This window comes from Xiphophorus maculatus, chromosome 18 (assembly GCF_002775205.1).
Source record: "Xiphophorus maculatus strain JP 163 A chromosome 18, X_maculatus-5.0-male, whole genome shotgun sequence".
Lineage (NCBI taxonomy): Eukaryota > Metazoa > Chordata > Actinopteri > Cyprinodontiformes > Poeciliidae > Xiphophorus > Xiphophorus maculatus.
Window position 1 is genome coordinate 6,298,004 of NC_036460.1, and position 19,669 is coordinate 6,317,672.

The 19,669-nt window shown below is 38.8% G+C and overlaps 2 protein-coding genes across 2 annotated transcripts; one reads left to right on the plus strand and one right to left on the minus strand.

Annotated features, from left to right (window-relative positions):
* The first annotated feature begins 5,379 nt into the window (after positions 1 to 5,379).
* On the plus strand, positions 5,380 to 7,673 carry ttc36 (tetratricopeptide repeat domain 36). The gene is made up of 3 exons (XM_005796839.3): positions 5,380 to 5,573; positions 5,786 to 5,974; positions 7,319 to 7,673. Exons 1-3 carry the CDS (start codon positions 5,468 to 5,470, stop codon positions 7,585 to 7,587), a joined length of 564 nt encoding a protein of 187 aa, XP_005796896.1. The 5' UTR covers positions 5,380 to 5,467; the 3' UTR covers positions 7,588 to 7,673.
* A 1,114-nt stretch (positions 7,674 to 8,787) lies between these two features.
* On the minus strand, positions 8,788 to 16,447 carry fbxo40 (F-box protein 40). Its single transcript, XM_023350928.1, has 4 exons — positions 16,414 to 16,447; positions 16,229 to 16,268; positions 12,023 to 13,909; positions 8,788 to 9,571 (listed from the first exon to the last, which is right to left on the minus strand). The coding sequence occupies exons 2-4, from the start codon at positions 16,229 to 16,231 to the stop codon at positions 9,389 to 9,391; spliced, it is 2,073 nt and encodes a 690-aa protein (XP_023206696.1). The 5' UTR covers positions 16,232 to 16,268; positions 16,414 to 16,447; the 3' UTR covers positions 8,788 to 9,388.
* Between the last annotated feature and the right edge of the window lie 3,222 nt (positions 16,448 to 19,669).

Below are 19,669 nucleotides of genomic sequence, written 5' to 3' on the forward strand. Positions count from 1 at the left end.
GATGCCTTCACATTGATATTTGTCTCTTGTTTAATTAGCAGAACGGAGCCAGCTAAAATCGACTTTAAACTATGTTTTGTTTAATGTAAAAATAAAACAGAGAGGTCCTCTCTGCACTCATTCCCCGACTCTCAGTAGACTGGATTACTTTTTAATCGCGTTCCAAGGGCCCACGCAGAGCATGCATCCGTATTTTGTCATCATGTAGCAGCAGGCCAGGTATCAGCACACAGACCCGTTTACCTCGGCGCTGCAGACGGATTAGTGTGAGCGTGAGCTTTGATGTCAAATTTATGGACTGTGGAAAAACACCTAAGTGCCTCTCAGGATGATCTGTTTGTTTATGAGACATTATAAGGCAAGAAGAAACCCAACGGAGAGGAAAAATTATGAAAACATGCAGAAAGGGCTGGTGGTGAAATTTCTTTTGTCTACGATTGTTCTTTATTTTCATGTTTTATTCATTCAGGTTTTGTGGGTCATTTGTACTAAAGAAGTAACAGACGTCTCTTTGCATGGTTTAGGGAAAGCTGAATGGGGCATTGTGTTGTATGAAACACATTCTGCTGTCTGAGCGCCTAATGAGTAATAATGTTGTTGTCATGCACGGTTTGCACTTAAGCAAATACTACTTCATTATTTATCCACTGTTGTTGCAGTCAGATTTAATCTTGTCCCTGTAATTGCTTAAAGGAAAAAAACAAACAGTGTGTTTACAGCCCTGCGTTTGTGGGTTTTACAGCAGCACTACCACTTAAGGTCACTTACTTGTTCTTTCCTTTCTTTTTTTTATTTTTATTATTTCTTATCAGGCGTTTTGGCCTAAAGCTGAGGCAGCTCGTCTCCCTGAGGTCCTGCTTCTGGAGCCTGTAAACACTACCAACGAGCTTCTTTATTGACATAATCAGGTTGAGTGGTGCTGATGTGGTGACATTTGCTGTAATAGGAGACTGATAATCCTCACACAATTGCTTTCCTTCTTTTGGACTACAGGGGAGGCCATGGGGGACGCGGTCCGCTTCTGCAGGCAATCTACTGCCCACCAAGTGACCATGAACAGGGTAACCTCACCTCACTCTTTAACTTGCATTACCCTGTGGAAAATAGGAGTCCTGCAAGATCAAACCATCTGCGGTAAAATGGTGAAGGGGAATGAGAGGACAAGCACAGACAGAAGCTGCAAGAGCTCTCTCAAGTGGTGAAAAAGGAAACTTCTCCATGTCCTTGAATTGTATTTTCATTTATGCTATTCATGGAAATGGGCGTTCTATCGGAAATCATTGCAATATGAATCCACAAGTTGTTTGAGGTTTGGTCTTAAAATGAGTTTTTGAATCTCAAACGAACACAAAACTTGAAACCATGATTCTTTCAACCTGAAGCAATACTGATATAGTTATTACAGTTTCATCTGTACATTTCTTGTATCATCAGAAGTTTACATACAGTGTTTTGTAAACAGCAACAAAAAAAAGGATTTGAACTTTGTACCTTTTGTTCCACATTACAGTCACAAGCTCCGATGTGTTTTAGTAGGATACTGTGTAACAGAATCTATAGTTCTAATATTTTCCTCCAACTAATTGGAAACTGTGTGAATCATTTGTACTAAATTAAATCCAATGTAGCCAACGGCCTCCAGAGGTCACCTCACTGGCAAATAATTAATCTCAGCATAAATACAGCTGTTTTCAGGAGGTTTGGTAAATAATTTTAGTACACAAACAACACCACGAAGACCAAGTAACACACCAGAAATGTCAGAGCTTTAAAAACGTTTGGAGGAGCTGTGGAGGAGCTGGAACTCAGGTGGAAAAATCTGCTGACAGTAAAATGTGTACAATTGATCCAATATCGATCTGTTGATATTGGATCGATCAACCAATCGATCCAATATCAAGTAAATACAGGGCCAGTATTGCTAATACTTCTTATTATTTTTATTATTTGACCTGTGGTTGTTTCCTTCACATTTTCTTTGAATTATTTTGCTAAAACCTAAGATTGAATTTGGACAAAGTTAATAGGCGTCTGCAAAATACTTTAAGTAAAAAATTAACATGATAAACAGAAACAACAAATAAATAAAGTGCAGTTGAGAGCAAATCAAAACTAATTATATTATTTTGTTAGCATTGAGAAACTACAATATGAAACAAAATTTTAAAAAGGAATCTGAAACTAAAGTATCACTCTTATCATGCTTATGTTAATACTGATGCCAATCTGGGATCAATATTATTACTATTTTGGATTGCACCACCGACTTCTAGTAGACAGAAGCTGTGCATGCTCCAGAGTGCCATTAGATTTTCAGTTTGCCAGAAGACATCCAGAAAAAAAAATGGCCAACATGTGGAAGAAGCTGCTCTGTGCATGGTAGAAGACTGACACCAGACATCTCTCTGATCGCAGCATTCTCACGGTAAAACATGGTGATACCATCATGCTGGGAGGATCATATTGTTCAGTATTTACATGGAAAGGCGGATGGAGCTGTAAAGAGTGCAAATCTGCCAGGAAGCCAGTTACAGGCATGGAGGAAGTTCACCTTTAACCTCTGAATGTACAAAGATGGGAGAGACATACAGCAAAATGTGTTTCTGCAAAGTTTTGATCACAGATTCATGCCACATTTTTTCACGTTATGTATTATTTTCAGTTGTATGCAACTAGTTCAAAATGTATTTAGGTTTGTGGATGTAACATGACTAATTGTAAAAAATTTCAAGTGGTATCAATGTTAGTCTGAAACATTCTGGTCAATGAAGTCTGCGTACTTTCTGCTCCAGTTAACAGAAACGTGAAAACTAGTATATACTCCAGTTTCAGTCAGCTTAGGTTTAGTTTCCATGTGAAACAAGCAGCTAACTCGATCTGTCAGGCAGGTTCCTACAGCCTTCAGGTTGCTTTGGATATTTATTTATTGCATTGGACAAAATCTGAGCACACAGAGTCCCTCTGTATAGCTGTGCATCTACCTGATGGCTTCAGTTTCTGTGCAGTTGCATCATCAATACCTGCTAGAGCACCATTCTCACTGGCAGCCACCTGAACAATGACAGAACTACTTTAACTGATGAAGAGGCTCTGAAAGCAGTTTGTGTTTATAGCGTTTTCTGTGCTGAGTCCACTGAAGTTTGTTGAGGGAATCTTTCTGTGCAACCGCTGCCTGGTTCTGACGTATTCAAAAACTTCGCTGTTTTGCTAAATTGTGAATGTATGGATATTTTGACAAGTAATGACACCTATTTACTGACACCTAACTTAACTTCTGATAAGGTAAAACTATTCTTTTTTCATTCAATGGTCTGATTTTTGCAGACCATTTGCTGCAAAAATCTTTTTTTTAATTCATTGCCCAAGCTATATATTTAATTTGACCTTTTGTCATAGTTATCTGCCTGAGTCTTTAGTGCAACAAAATACCCGTAAAAGAAACATTTAGAACCAAACTATCCAAAACTGCATGTTCTGAAACATTAAGCACAAAGAGTAACTACCTTTTGTATTTTCAAACAAATTCAGATTATACTGCCAGTGCAATAAAATTAGAAAGAAATTCCATTTTATTTGTACTTAGTATACTTAGAAACAGTTATTTTAAACTTTATGTAGCCGTGTTTTTTAAAGAGAAGCAACTTCTCAATCAAAAGCTGTGACTTTAAATAGGGTTTATTTTGTAAAATTGACTTTTTTTTTAGCTTTATATCATTTTATAATATTATTTCCTCACTAAGAACATACCTGGAGTGTTGTCTTGATTCTTGATGCATGTTTATAAGTCCCTGAGTCTTTTTGGGGGCTTTATCTTGAAGCTGTCGTCTCCAGCCAAACTTACGATCTCAGTGCAACGCGTACTCATGTACATTTGCTTGTTGAACATTATTCCTGGATTTTAAAAAAATAATGTATTTATTAATTAATTTATTGAATTAATTAATTGTAACAATGAAAGCAGCCCTGTGTCCAGCAGTAGGTCTATCCACTAGCTTGGCAGACAATTAAAGCTACTTACTTTTATGTTTATCTCTTTTTAAAGTCTAAGACTTGTTTGCTCTACCTACAACTTCTTTAATACAGTTTTATTTTAAGTGGCATACAGTGAAAAGGAATTGCATAAAGTGTTTATAAAAGGTGAGCACGTGCCGAGAATACTGTGAATGCCACGAAGACCTATGCTATTTCAAGAAAGACAACAGTCTTTTGCCTTTCCTTTGACAGTAAATGTTGCTCTCTGGGAAATGTGTATTGTTTTCTGGCATCAAACAGGAACAGAGCAGGAGCAGAAACAAAAATAGGTGAATTGTATGTTTTAATATTTCATGTGCATCGCTGGTGCAAATTGCCTTTGGTATTGGTTTTGTATTTGCACTGGAAAAGCTTGCAATAAATCTGTGTGCTAGTTCAGAGGGTAGTACGGAAAACTCTTTTTTATTTGCTATTAGCACATTAGCTATTTTTTTCTTTTGGAAAAAAATACATGTTCATGTGGAAATGCTTCTGAAGGTTCTCATCGATCTTCCTTTAATGTCTTTCTAGGAAAACTCTGCAGCAAGAATCTTAACATTTTTATCACTTGGTACAACGGTCAGTTTAGATGTGATTACCTTAAGAAACCAAAAGTATAAAAAGACTTATAACTGCTATTTTGTTTCCATGCTATTCATGTGGCCTGTTAAGAAATTGAACTTCCCTCCTCAACTTTTACACATACTTTAAGGATTTTTATGGGAGGTTGCATTGTTATTATTATTATTATTATTTGCTTTTTTTCTTCAGAAAACAAAATCGTAACAAACCTAGCGACTTTTTTCTGTTCTTGGAAATGTTAGGAGCAACATGTGAAGCATCACTGCAGCAACTGCGATTTAATCATGAACCAAACTGTTGCTCCTATTGGTTACAGCGGTAACCAATAGGAAGATTCGCCTGCAGTAGCCACCCTTCAACATAAGAAGGCAGCACAGCGAAGACTTGAAGTCCAAATATTACAGAATTAAACATGCTTACAGCAAAATGAGTCTAGGTGTTGTTGTCCAGCTCTTGGCACTGCAGCAAACCAGCTTTCTCAACTAGTCAGCTTTCATTATTTTTTTCTACATCCCATTTATCTAATTACTTTGTTTATTTGTTAATTTAGTTGTGCTCTTGGCCTAGTAGCTGTAAGCTGTTCTTATATTTTCTGTAAATAACAAACTAAAATATAATCTGGTAGTTTCTTCTTCCACAAGAGAGCTAATATGTTCAGTGCTTCCTAACTTGGATTTTTTTCCCGAGTTAACCAAATTCAGATGTGCTGGAATCTCAAAGTCCACCTCTGCTTCCACCCCCTTCTCTGATTGGCTGGCAGGGATGGAAGAGTTTAGGGGAGGAAGAATGCCCTGTCCCGCTGTGATTTAGGTGTCATTACTTCCCTCTTTTTGTGTGTGTGTAATTCTCTGCCTACTCCACAGACAGCAGGAATATGGCTTCAGCACATGACAGAGCTGTTCTCCAGGCTATATTCAACCCCACCACCCCCTTTGGAGATGTTTCTGCCCTGAACCAAGAGGAAGAATTAATTGATGATGGTGAGCGTGAGCTTCTGACTTGATGTGTCTCTGCATATCATGTCACAGCATATTGAATTTATTTGAACACATTCCATTCCAAGGGAGAAAACCCCCCCAAAAACAGTGTAATCAGAACTTAGTTCTGGGTGACATTTCTGTGTTTCTCTTTGCCACGGTACCTGTCAGCTGAGTGTGAATGCGCTTCCAACCTGTTTATCTCCTCCCGCCAGACAGGGGTTTTGACATGGAGTTGCTGAAGCAAGTGAGAGAGCTGGAGATGCGGGGTGTCTCAGCGGCAGAGGCTGGGGAGTTGCAAGCCGCTCTTCAGCTGTTCAGCCAGGCAGTCCACATCCTGCCTCAGCGAGCCTCTGCCTATAACAACCGGGCCCAGGCCCTGCGGCTGCTGGGGGACACAGCAGGTAAATTCAACAAATCCAGTAATAACCCTTCCCAGAGGCACTGCATTGTGCCAGCATGTCAGACTGCCGAGTCTGAGGCCAGCGTGACACAATGCAGGAACTCTGCCTGTCTGCTGCATTTTCTCAGCATTGTTACTTTATAAGCCCTGTACTGGCCTCTTATTATTACAGTCTTTATATGCTAAAGATGGTCGGGTTTTAGGAAGTGGATTCCAGGAATTTTACTGTTCGTATCACGTTCATCTAATTGCATTTTCAAACCTGATAGTCCAGTAGACTCTCTTTTTACAGATAAAAATTCCAAAATTTTTAGCTCATACGGTTTGCTTTCCCACTGCACTGTGCCAAACGAACCAACCCGTTCCCCAGCCCGCCTGTGGTGGCGCTGCACCAAGAACCACTAAAAGGAAACGGCATGAGAACCCCTGAAGAAGACATGAGTGCAACTTCACCAAATGTAAACAAATATGGAGTAGTGTCAGATTTTAGTGATCGGAGGATTTTTATTTTTTTTTGTCTTTGGTAAAAAAGACTTTACTACAGCTAGTACTAGACAAATTATTTACAGATTATCTCTGTCCCCCTTTCATTTAAAAAAAAAAAAAAAAGATAATTCTGGCATGTATTCAGCAATGATAAATAAAGTTTTGTGCAACTAATTACCTTTAGAGATTAGTAATTAGGGTTCACTTTATACTTTAATGTCAGTATAAATAAAGCTGGTCTGTGAAAACCTTAGAGGTGTGTTGGGGAGGATTAATAAACAAACAGCATCATGAATAACAAGGAACAAAGCAGACAGGTCAGGAAGAAAGTTGTGGAGAAATTTATAGCAGGTTTGGGTTTTAAAGACTGAACTGTTCAGAACTGCATCCGGAAACTGGAAAGACTATGGAAAGTTCGCAAACCAACCAGGAAATTGCTGCCAATCAAAGAAAAAGATCAAAGTTTTATCTTGAAATTCTTAGTTTTTTTCTTGTGTTAACGGGAAGTTGTTAGTCATTAGTTGTTTCTAATATTATCAATGTAATACAACACATTTCTGTGTTTCAAGCACGAATCTTATCTCATATCTTTTATTTTTCTATGTTGTATTTGTTGCTTCCTCCCTTGAAAAAGAGGTTTTTAATCTCAATGAGATTTTCTTTACCCTCAAAAAATAAAGTTTAAATAAAATTTTAAAAACCCCTGGTTTTACTGTTCCAAATACTGCAATTTTAGGCAAAAGTACTCAAAGAAATGAGCAGTAGATGAAAGTTTACTGCTGTATCTGATTCTTTAGTTAAATATACTAGAATGAAAGTCTTCCTCTATAACATATATCTGCATACTTTATCATGCCAGGAGCCCTGCAGGATCTCGATCAAGCCATCTCCCTCAGCGGCGGTACAGGACGCAGCGCCTGCCAGGCTCTGGTACAGAGAGGCCTCCTGCGGAGACTAGCGTGCCAGAATGATGGGGCCAGGGCGGATTTTGAGAAAGCGGCTGCTCTCGGAAGTGAATTTGCTCGACAGCAGGCAGTGCTTCTTAATCCGTATGCAGCTCTGTGCAACAAAATGCTGTCAGAGGTGATCAACAATCTTCGCAACCCCAAGTTGCCAGAGATGGAGTAGTTGGTGAAGATATTTTTGTCAGTGTCTTTCATTCTGATGCTGAATATCACAAAATTAAAATGTTTGCCTTTTTAATGTCTTTTTAACTTTGTCGTCAGTGTTCCTTTCACTGTAAATAGGAATCTGGGCGTATATCATACGTTATCCATTAACAGTTTTAAACAAAAAATAAACTAACAAATGAAACATGTAATACTTGTTTAATTCCAGCAACATTTGCAAAATATTTTGCTAAACAGACATGATATATTCATTCAGCTAACTGTTTTTCTCATTTGTTGTGTGTGAGTCACAGCACTATTTCTTTATATCAGTTATATTATGAATGAAAATATCAGCCTGGTAAAAATAAATAAAAGTAAGCCACCGACTTGAGGTTGAGAAAGTTTCTGGAAAGTGTTAGAAACAAAAATTTCAGCTTTGTTTCCAACTTTAACTAGTCCAACTGTCAGTGCAAACGCAGAGATGAAAATAGCTAGCTAAGCTTTTTTTAGCCTTTGCTAATGAATGGTACATAGTAGCAGTGCTTGTCAGCTAAACTTTAACATGCCACCTTGTTAGAGTAGACTTGAACCACCCACCTATTCACTGTTCAGTATTTGTGGATTCAAGTTGTTTATTTGTATTGCACATTTCAGCAAAAAGGCAGTTTATAGTATTTTACACCATTAAAACAAAATACAATTATGAAACAAGCAATAAACATTACATTCTGTCAAATCATCAAGTAAATATACATCAAATATATTGATCAATCTTCCAGTTGTTATGAATCAAAGGTAACTAAACAGGCGGTTTTAGCCTTGATTTGAACAAACTCAGTTTTTAAGCTGTTTTATAATGTTTCTGGAAGTTTCCTCCAGATTAGTGGAGCATAACAACTGAATTCTGCTTCTCCATGTTTGGTTCTGGTTCTGGGGATTCAGATTAAACTTGAATTAGAAGATTCAGGTCAGAGTTCATCACTACACCCAGATTTCAGGCCTGATTTCAAGTTTCTAGCAGTAATAGCCACAGCTGTGTGATGACTCTCAATCAGCCCTCTTTAGGTCCAAAGATAATAATTTCAGCTGGAAAGAGTTATGGCACATCCACACATTTATCTGTTCTGGTGCCTATCTCCAGCTGTCAACGGGCGAAAGGCGGGGTCACCCTGGATGGGTCGCCAGTCCATCACAGGGCAACACAGAGACAGACAGGACAAACAACCATGCACACACACACTCACACCTAAGGAGAATTTATACAGACCAATTAACCTGACAGTCATGCTTTCAGACTGTGGAAGGAAGCCGTAGTACCCGGAGAAAACCCATGCATGGACAGGGAGAACATGCAAACTACATGAAGAAAAGACCCGGATCCGGGAATCGAACCCAGGACCTTCTTGCTGCAAGGCAACAGTGCTACCAACTGTGGAAGATACATTTTTTTTTCTAATCTAAACTAATATATAAGGCAACATATCTAAATTCTTTTTATACTCTGTAACGTGATGCCATGCTCTGCACAGGCACTTCTGCTCTGCTCCACTGGATGTCAGTCTTGCCATATTGAAACTGCAGCATCATTTCCCTTTCGCTTCACAAGCAACTAGGGTAAATTTGGCTTTCAGCCAAAACCAAAACAATTATTTAATTAATTTTACTCTTAAGTGAGATGATTCAAAATGCCTAATGAAGATTTTTCAGCTTTTACACAGCAGCTGTGCAGAACACATGCATCAGCCAATTCCTCCAGTGATTCCTAACATGGCATTGCTCCTGCTGTGGTCCACCCACTGCGTTCCAAGATGTAAGGATTATCTTTTGTGCTTCAGTTCTTGGTGTTTTTCTCTGACCTCTTGCAGGCAGGCCAGAGCCGCCGGCTCCCTGCGCTCCTCTCTCTGATAGAAGGAGCAGCTTTTCAGGTGCTCCGACATGGAAGGAGCATTGCTGAAGCTCCAGCGGTCCACCGGAGAAAACAGAGAGCTGAACCTCCAGATCTGTGAAACATAAAGGAAAATATATCTTCAGCAGCAGGGCAAAGTGCGGTGATGACGGATGTATTTTTAATTTAGATGGAATCCAGAGCACTCAGTATTTTTATTCCATGTCAGAGCATGATGGGATTTCAATACCGTCTGTTACAAATTTATACAAATTATGCCATTCATTGCAGGGCAAATACCCAGCTGTTACCCATGTATTCATTTCAACCTGAAGTGTTTCCATGAGAGATCATATGTTCCACTAGTTACTGGGAGTGCTGTGTTTGGTTTTAGGCCATTCCACGTCAATGATGTCGCCGGAAACCTCTTTGTCTTGTGATTACCGCCTGACCAACAGTCAGTGTAAAAATAGATGCATGAATTAATGTCTTTCCTCTTCATAAGCTTCAGGTAAGACAGTTTCTGAAATATTTTGTCATCAGAAAATCTATTTTAAAAACTCTGTAATGGGTTACACTTTATTCTTATCTGTACCACTTACTTTTACTTTAGAAATTATCTAAAATAATTAGATTTGAAATATATTATTGTTAAAAAAAAAGTTTTAAATGCAGTCTTAAAGTCCTTGGCCTGCTCTACCATACCGCTTCAATAACTCTGCACCTGCCACTGAAATTGAGCACGATTAATACCGTGCACTCATCTGCTCTGCCTCAAGCAGTCCTCCAGATTTGGATGCATTTCAGAAGGAGACGGTGCTAACACAAAACGCTGACTTTCAATTACAACTGCTCAGCACTTCTAAATTATTCAACAGCTCCTACACAGCGCTCATAAATCTGAATGAGACGTAAGTGAAACTTGTGCGGGTGTAGTTTCCTGGAACAACCAGCATCTTTGTGGCATCACGATCTAAGGAGGCATGTTTCTGTGTCAAACAAAAACCCAGCAAACCTGGTGAGATGACAGCTGTTAAATATGACCTCTGGCATTTTACCAGAGTTGCTGTGAGCTCCCAAAGAAAGAAACACATGAGAAATAAATGACTCTTTTCAGCTCTATATAAGAATATTGATACTTCTTGAAATTCTAAATTTCTTGAAGTATTTTAATTAGTGCTATTTTATTTCACAATCAAGTAACTATGTTACCTTCAGTTGTTATATACATAGCTGTATATGTTAAACAAACATATAAAAGAAATTTGACTTTGCAATTTGACATCTTGAAAATGTCCTTTGTCTCTTTCAGAATCAGATTATTTATTTATTTTTAATTTTTTTGCATAGCTGTTCATGTTACATATCAAATGTGACCATAATCAGATTTTGTGTGAAGGATTTATGACTCCAAAGTAATCCGGATACACAGAAGAACGTAGGCGTCACACAGTAATTATGGATGCTGGGTATTGATCAATTTTACGTTTGTGAATCAACAGGAATTGACGCTATTGTGACAAGATCATAAATAAAGAAAGATGTGTCTGAACTGCTTACTTCAGTCACAGTTTATGTCCAAATTTACTGGTTTCTTTGGTGGAGAATTATGGTGCATGACTGACATCAATGATGTAAAAGTTGGAGAAAGTGCAACACAACTGTTCAGACTACAAAGGCTTTGAAAACTATTGGATATGTAATGAATTTCGTACAATGTATGGAAATGGCACAAATCAGATTTTTTGAGGGTTGCAAAGATTGGAACTGGGCCTCTCAGATTGCTGTGAAAAAGTTGGTTAGGGTTAAGCAGGAGCAAAATCGTTTAATTTGTCTCATATCTGCCTGCTAAGTGAATGTAGTCTTCTAAAAGTAATTTATTCTGCTGGCTTTATTTTAGTGGTGGTGTAGGTTGAATACAAATGCATTACATTAAGGATTCAGGCTAATATTAAATACACTTTTTGCATTGTTTTTTACAACTTTTTAAAACCGTGCCTACTTTTTCTTCTCCCTATAAAGTTCTGCACTGCCTTTTGTCTATCTATCACATAAAACTGAATGTCCTCATTGTATTATGAGTAGGATGAATTCCTTTGCAAGCCACTGTGCCATCAGTTTAATGGACCATTGATGGACATGGACGAAAGCTCTTCACTCACGTTTCATTTTGCTGCCTGACTCTAAAGGGCAGTAATCTTCACTAAAGACAGTAAAAGGTGAAAAAAGTCAGAAGCCACTTTAAATGGAAAGCCATTAAAAGCTGCCAACCCTGCTGTTAGAGATTGAAATATTGTTGTAGAAGACTACTGAGAGCTTGGAGAGTATTTACAGCACCTGCTGTCATGTTTTATGAATGACTGAAATGTTCCAATGACACACAATGTAATGGTGACAATTACTGCCTCATATACCAATATAGAAATTTGGCCCTGTATATACTTTTCACAAGATTGAGATTAAAATTTCACCAATCTATAAAATCTAGATTAAATCGAGATGATAAATAAAAATAAAAAATCATCTGCAGCAATGAACAAAAGAAGGAATATCTTAAAATACTTGCTTTTTTCCGACTTTTCCATGAACTTCCACCATGAGAATACGTCTTTTTCTTCCACTCCAAAAACACCATTCCTCTGTCCTGCAACAGTGTGGCACAAACTTCTCTCATCAGACGGGAAACTTGTGATAGCTGAGACAGAGAAAAACTGTCAAGGTAGCCAGCAACATGTTGAAGGATCTCAAGAGGTAGACTGCTGAGGCCACTGAAATCTTGACCAGCGCTTCCTTGAGGACTCAGACTTTTCTCAGCGTCTGTGAAGGATGAAGGGAAGCGTGGCTGGAGTACAATGGTGCTGACATCTTGGCGGTATTTGATTGTAGCTTCTTGACCTGAAGGGCAAAACCTTATCTGGGAAAAAGTACAGCCGAGATATGCCAAGGGGCAGCGCTGTTGAAACCAGCCACTTACGGAGGCCTGTATGTCACAGTGAACATTCCTGAAATGAGACTGGAATTCATCGCGGCGGAAGGAGCAGCCACACATGTAGCTGAAAGATGAGCTGATTTTGTTGTGTCTTCTGGTGACAGGTTCAGTTTCAACATCAACATAAAGGCCACGAGGTCTTCCTGCAATGACAGCGGCTAGAGTTGCATCTGCTTTAAAGGGGGCAGAAGAAAAGTTGTACGTTTGTGTTCCTATATCTACATAAAGACCATCTGTCGCAATGCTCTCTGAAATTAAATGTCCCTTCAGTTCTTTTTCGAGGGAACAGAGAAGTGTTGCACTAACCTCTTCAGACATGGGAAGATTTTCAACTGACACGTCCAAATCTAAAGTATCCACACTCTGGTGTGCAGTTTTGGCCTTGTGTGATGGGTCCTTCAGATGACTGCGCTTTGCTCGGTAGCTGGTAGGAACATTAAATGAGCGGACAGTCTGAACTTCGATTGGCTCCAGATTACCGTAAACAAAGTCCTTTTCTCTTGGAGTGCATGCAACAAGTTGACCAAAGTTAATTAGCATTGCCCCGTTGTGCACCAGGTACATGTTATATTCTGCAACATTGACTTCTTTGCCCAACCTTTCAAGGACACCGTCCTGCCAAGGTGCAAGGCCAGTTGCACCGTTCATATTTCTGGACTCATTAATCTCAGGTTGATGTGAGTTTTTGTTTCCCACCTTTTCTACTTCACAGTTTAAAGATTTTTGCTCTTCTCTTTCTTCCTTTTTTCCTCCATTATTTAAGCACTTAACAGCTTGGTTGCACCCTTCTTTATCCTTCTTAAATATTTTCTCCCATGTATTGTAATTTTGGGGACTTGCCACATTTCCATTTTTTGCCAAGGCATCCGTCTCTTCTTGACTCAATTCTCTTCCCTCCATCTCTGTTCTGCGATTTTCTGTAAATTCACCATAATCTAAGGAGCAGGAGGGGTCCTCAACAGAATTGCTAACGCCATTGGAAATATTTGGAGAGGCAGGCTCTTCCTCCATCATCTCAGGAAAAATGCTTTTCATTTTAATGGACTGAAACAGCAGGGCTTGATCCCGGAGTGCCAGAGCAACATCAAGGTTTGCCTCAGTGTTTGGTTGAAGACTTTCAGAAACGTTTCTGTAAAAGGTCATGTCTGTTTCAGGAACAGGAAAGCGGTTCCACTCCTGAGAGCAGCAGACAACACTAGCTGGGCAGACCTCCAGGTGTTTGGCTGACTTGTGGCGAGGCATTTTGAGCAGACAGCCAAACTCAACATTGAAGCAAGGCACCATCTCGTTTGGACAGAGAAGCTGGTGCTCTTCTTGCTTACACATATGAAAGGTGGCGCCACAGTTTTTGTGACACTTAATGACCACACATGAGATGGAAAGATTCACCGGGGCTTGACAGCTGACACTGTAACACTTGTCACAGTGATCATGGATGCCTTTTGCCATTTTTGTTCCTTTTTCCTGAAGAGACAAATAAAAACATGACACAGAGGGTAGTAACAACGTGGACAATATTCCTGCAATTGCTAGGCATTTTCACCAGTTATCTCTTTGTAAATAAAAAACAACAAAAAAAAACAATCTTCAATGGGCTCTTTGCACCTGCCGCGCTGACGTCACAACCGCATGCGCAAATGCGGCTGTCTTTTTTCCGCTTTGAGTTACCGTGACAGCTAGAAAAGACAAAGTCGTATTTCACACGCAAATAAAACAATATTATGCACTTTGTTGTCTTCCTAATATAATGGGCTTTTAAGTTTTCATGGATTTCCAAGCGGTCCTGAATTAAGAAGACGATGGCTTGTAAATATTCGTCGCTACCAGTTAAAGCTAAAGCCGCACAGCAAAGTTTGCAGCCTTCACTTCACTTCGGATCAACTTCTTCAGCCTAAAGAAGAAGGTAAAGGAGCCTCCTGTGTTATTTCCATAGAATCACTTCTGTATTCAGCCTGAAAGAGAGTTTATGGGAACAAGAGAGCAGACCAGAGCCAGACAGCCGAGCTACTGATCCGCCTGTACACACTGCTGTAAACACCGTCCTGCTTCACAAGAAGCATGCAAAACTAATAAAGCGAAGTAACACGGAGACCTTAAGGAACACGGCCATATTTTTCTAAAAGCAACAACTGAACCTGAACAGTCAGCTGAACTAGAACTTCGACACCAGAGCTGCTCTACTGTTAAGCTAGTTAAGCTGTTAAGCTATGGGCTTGTGCTACAGAAGCAAAAAGCCTGAACCGTAAAATCCCCTGTTACTTGGTCTCTGACACTAACGACAATAAACGCACATAATATACTTGAAAATATGGTAAAAACATTATCCGTTAGAATGGGTGAAAAATGTTTAGATACTTAAATATCACATTTTTACAAGAAAAATGTCCCAGAATATTGCCTACTAGCATAAGCTAAAGCTAATGTTAGCCACAAAGTTTAAAGAAAGTAAAACTCACCTTCCTATCTGTGTATAACGAGGCGTACATGTTAAAACCTTTTTCCAGCTTACTTGTTGGGGCTTTGGATCGATGTACATCATTAGCTGTTACCTTGGACAAGCCCTGCAAATACCCAGTGTAAAGAGCCTTTTTCAATAGATCGGAAACAATTGAACCGCTTTTCCCCGAACGCGGAAGCTGAGGTGCAAAGAGCCCACTGTTGAAGATTGGTTTTGGATGACAGTTACTAAGGCTCCGCCCACAAGGACACAATTTTAGGCAAGATTTTTTTTGTCATTTAGGCTGTGCATCCACATGAATTTAGCATCTTGGGAGACTAGAAATGACCACTTTTGAAACCGGGTTCTACAGTGGATGTATGTCAGAACACCAGTTTTATGTTAGCCGAGTCATTTTTTAAACGATGACGTCGAAGCTCCACCTAACTCTCTATCCCGCATGCGCCTCTCTCTCCCAAATAACAAACATAGCACAGGTCGACATTTTTCATGTAGTTCTCTGGCGCCACCTATTGGCCCGGCATACCTACTACATCGTTTTCTGTGATGCTGCATCCTGTCAGCTGATTCAGATTTTTTCTTAATCACTTACAAAAACATACCGTGCTCGCCTCCGTGTGTACAGGGCCAAAAATAATCACTTCTTTCAACTATGGTATACAAAATACCATCTTTAAAAGTACAACCCTGATGCAGATTGGCTACACCATCAAAACACTACACCCAGTGCCACTCCTTCCAGTGTGGCTAATATTTGCTCAACCTCTCCAAAATCAGACACCAAGAGATTAGAATAATGTCTTGTGGTTTGAATTCAGCTGCAATATTCAGGCTGGTTGCGGTACAACATTGTGTGAGAAACATTTTCTAGGTACATTTTGCCCCTCCCAGTCACACTAGTTCAGCATTGTTTAAAAACCACCGCCTTCCTCGTCAGGGTAGTGTATCATGTCTCAAATCCCAAATCATCTCCAACTAGTTTACTGAACATGACAGTGAGTTGGCTTTCAATCTGATCAGATGTCAATCCAACAAATCTCCTCTGAGATGAGGGGAACTTCCGATTTGCATTATGGATTTACAGCCGACAAATCTGCTGCAACTGAGAGATGCTATCATGACAGTATGGACTGTAATCTAGGATGGGACGCAGAGTCTTTGTTGACTCCGCGTCTCAAAGAATTAAGGAATTTCTGAGGATCAAATCCAATACATCAAACCTAATAAAGCAGCCAGTGAGCTCATTGCTGAAAACTATGCATATTTTAAACACTTTTTTAAAATTTATTTATTTTAGGGCTGGGGGTAAAAATATCAGTACTCACCATTTGGAATCTAACTGTTTCAGAACATTTGTTTGTTGTCCTGTAACATAAAATGATGCATCAGCATACAGAAAAAAAAACATAAAAAATATGGAAATCTTAAAATGCAAAGCTTTTAATTGCAATTCTATAATAAAGCTAACAAAGGTTTTAGTGAGCAGGTGCTACAATAACAACATTCTCACCCTTTGTTCTCCTGTCGCCTTGTGTTCACCGGCACCTCTGAATAACCTCTGCACTGTCTGGACATTATAAATAGACACAGCAAAGGGGCAGACAGGCCAGTGGGCTGGGGCACCATTGTCACACAGCCATTAAGAACCAAGGTCAAGTTACAGCCTCCACCTCCACTACACAACGAGAGGGTTACAATGAAAGCAGATAATCCGAGTAATTAGCAGTTTAGCTACTGCATGTTAATCCCTTCCTTGGTAAATTACTGTACTTGTTTTAGCAGTAGAGCTAAATTACAGTAGCAGAGGGGTTACAGTGAAAGTCACAAGCAGTACTTTTACTTTTCTTTTTTTTTCATTTGTATTTTATCAACTCTTGCCATGCTTCACGTTGTCCACTGGATGTCAGTCACACACTTTCAGAAATTCAACCAACATTTTCCCAGCAGTCCTTTCTGCCCTTTAAAATAATAATAATAATAATAAAAAAACACAACCTTACATGAATTAGATGACACTTGGTATTGCGTTGTTTGCAACTTGCTTTAAAATGTATGTTTAACAGCACTGAAATATAATGATCGTTTCTCAAGCTTCTTGAGCAAAAAGTGTCTGCATGGAAAACAATTCTCATCTTGTCAAAGTAAATCCCTAATTACAACTGCAGTAGTCGAAAAGTGTCCACAGCTGGTAGGTTTCTTCATAATAAAAAAAAAATCTGCATCTGCCTCTCTCAGGCAGGCTTGTCATTCATACGTTTTATTTAATGAATTTAATTCTCTCAGAGGCAATGCTGTTCAAAACAGCGGGGTGCTTAACTAGCCTAAATAGCTATAAGTAATTACACTAATTTACATTAATTCTGCTTGAACTATCCTCCCCTTTACTTACTCCACATCAGTCTGAAAACATCCCCAGCAGCTATTTCATACCCCTGTAGAAAATGTGCTGAATGCTTCTTTTTTCTTTCTTTCTTTCTTTTTGTCCTGCTGCAGATCACAATGAGCAGCTTATCAGAGCCAGCTGATTTGTTCTCTACAGACCCTGCAATCAGCATACATTACAACTGGCAGACAGAGAGGAGGGACAGACACCATGGTGAAGAAAAGGGAATTCAGCATCACTGTTTTACAGCTGCACAACAGCAGTTGAGAATAGAGTGCTCTGGTGTTGGGCTTAAATTATTCCAGCAAAATTACAGAATGCTTCAAAACAGGCAGAGGGAAAAAAAATCATTTATATCTGAAATTAAAACAAACTCCAGTGAATTTTGGTTGAACATTAGGATTATGTGCATGAAGATTTTCTTCCAATAACTAATTGTAACTTGAGTAATGTTTGCCAGCTGCTGAGTATTTAGCATGCAGTCTGAAAACAGTTAGATGTTCTGTCTCACAGCAGAGATCAAAACATGTATTTACCAGAAGAGTTAAAGCTCAAGTAATAACTCAACAGCTTGATAATTTAATAATGTCTGCTTAAGCCAAATTGTGCAAAACAACACAGTAGCTTTACAAGGGTTCAGATGGTGTGCATCAAACGGTGAAAAGCCCGGCACTTTATGACAATGACAACAGGTGTTTCCAATTTTTCCAGTTTCCATTCTGAATGTGTGAACTCACCAGGAATGGCATCATCTTGGCCTGCTTAAAAAATATATTTTTTTTGCTAGATGCCACAGTGAAGGTGCAGGGGAGCTGTATTATTTATACCACCTCTCATCAGCAGGTATGGGGTGGTTACTGGTCTGGAGGTATGCAAACTTTCTAAAGCCCAAAATTGCTCTGTCATGCTGTTCCTGCAGTTTAAAAGTCATTTTAATAAGACGCCAGTGAAAATGCCAGAATGACCAGTTTCCTCTATGCAGAACTGAACAGCTAAAAAAAACCCCACAATATTCTCAGAACAAGCACTTGAATACTAATGAAATACTGGGTTTATTCTGTATTTTTACACGTATTGTATCAGAGCCAACATTTTATAAATAACAATAAAATAACAGCAATATTTAGTAAAAATTAGTTCTTTTCTATTTGAACAGAAGGAAATTAAATGTTTTAAAACATTATGTTGATGCCAACAAACTTCAAAAACATATTTGTATTCAAGATATACAGCAAGAGTCTCATCTCTTCATGAGCCGCTACACCTCATTAGATCTATTATATGTCAGACATGTGGAGTGTATGCACCACAAGTCATGTGTAAAATGTTTTATTGGAGCTATGAGTAGAATTAGTTTTGCTTGTTATTGTAGAATACAAGTTTAATATAAATACATGGCTATTAAGTGCTGCTGCAGTACTCCATCTTTCTTCCACAGTCAAAAACATAACTCTAAGCTGCCCCTAAGGCATTAATGCATGCGTGTGTGTGTGTGTGTGCGCGGGCGTGTGTGTGTGTGTGTACTGTGTGTCTTTGTATTGCCCTGTGATAGACTGACGGTGTGTACTTTGGGAGTAACTGTGGATCAGTAAGGACAAGTGGGTAGAAATGATGAAAAAGTGGATGTGATGCTGGACAAAACTATTTTCACTAGAGATTTTGTCAAAATGTGATAATTTGGTTGTCTGTATGTTGAAGTGATTTTTTTAAATTAATTTAACATATAAAAATAAAGGACAACAGAATAGCAAAAATATAAATGACCAAAATGGCCATTTTTTCTATACATGAATATAGCCGTCGATGCGCATGTCATAATCCACATTTGTTAATCATTACTTTTTATGTGGCTCTCTAAACTGTAACTTGCCAAATTACATCAATGTGAAAAGATAATCAATATTTAATTTTAAGAAGTACTCACTGAATCTAGAGTCTGCCATTAATAAATATTTTTACAATTTGCTAATGGGTTTTATAAATATTATCTGCCACAACTGGCCCTTTGAGGGCATTCATGATCTTGATATGACCCAAAATGAAAATGCGTTTGACACCTTTCATAAACTATACTGTTACCTCTTGGACAGGTGGAGCAACAGCATATACAATTAATGATGTCCGTTTTGGACTTGGCACAAAATATGGACATTTTGAATGAACATTGTCAGAGTTTCTTGCTGAAACTTAACTTCTGGTACTTGTTATTGGTGTACTTTTCATGATTTCTAAATTTCTTTTTAATCAACATTTAAGGTTTTACAGCCTTTACAATGGCATTCACAATAAGCAAAGCCTGTCATGTGACCTGGCCAACACATTTGGCTCAAAAACTTACTGACATCTCTTGGTTTAGGTGGAAAGCAGCACAGATAGCAGCAGA

Coding starts and splice junctions, on each gene's coding strand:
- fbxo40 (XM_023350928.1), bottom strand. Junction 9,572..12,022: donor CATGGAAAAGTCGGAAAAAA/GCAAGTATTTTA, acceptor TATGTTTCACAG/ATCTGGAGGTTCAGCTCTCT.
- ttc36 (XM_005796839.3), top strand. CDS start 5,468: ATGGCTTCAGCACATGACAGAGCTGTTCTCCAGGCTATATTCAACCCC. Junction 5,574..5,785: donor GGAAGAATTAATTGATGATG/GTGAGCGTGAGC, acceptor TCCTCCCGCCAG/ACAGGGGTTTTGACATGGAG. Junction 5,975..7,318: donor GCTGCTGGGGGACACAGCAG/GTAAATTCAACA, acceptor TTATCATGCCAG/GAGCCCTGCAGGATCTCGAT.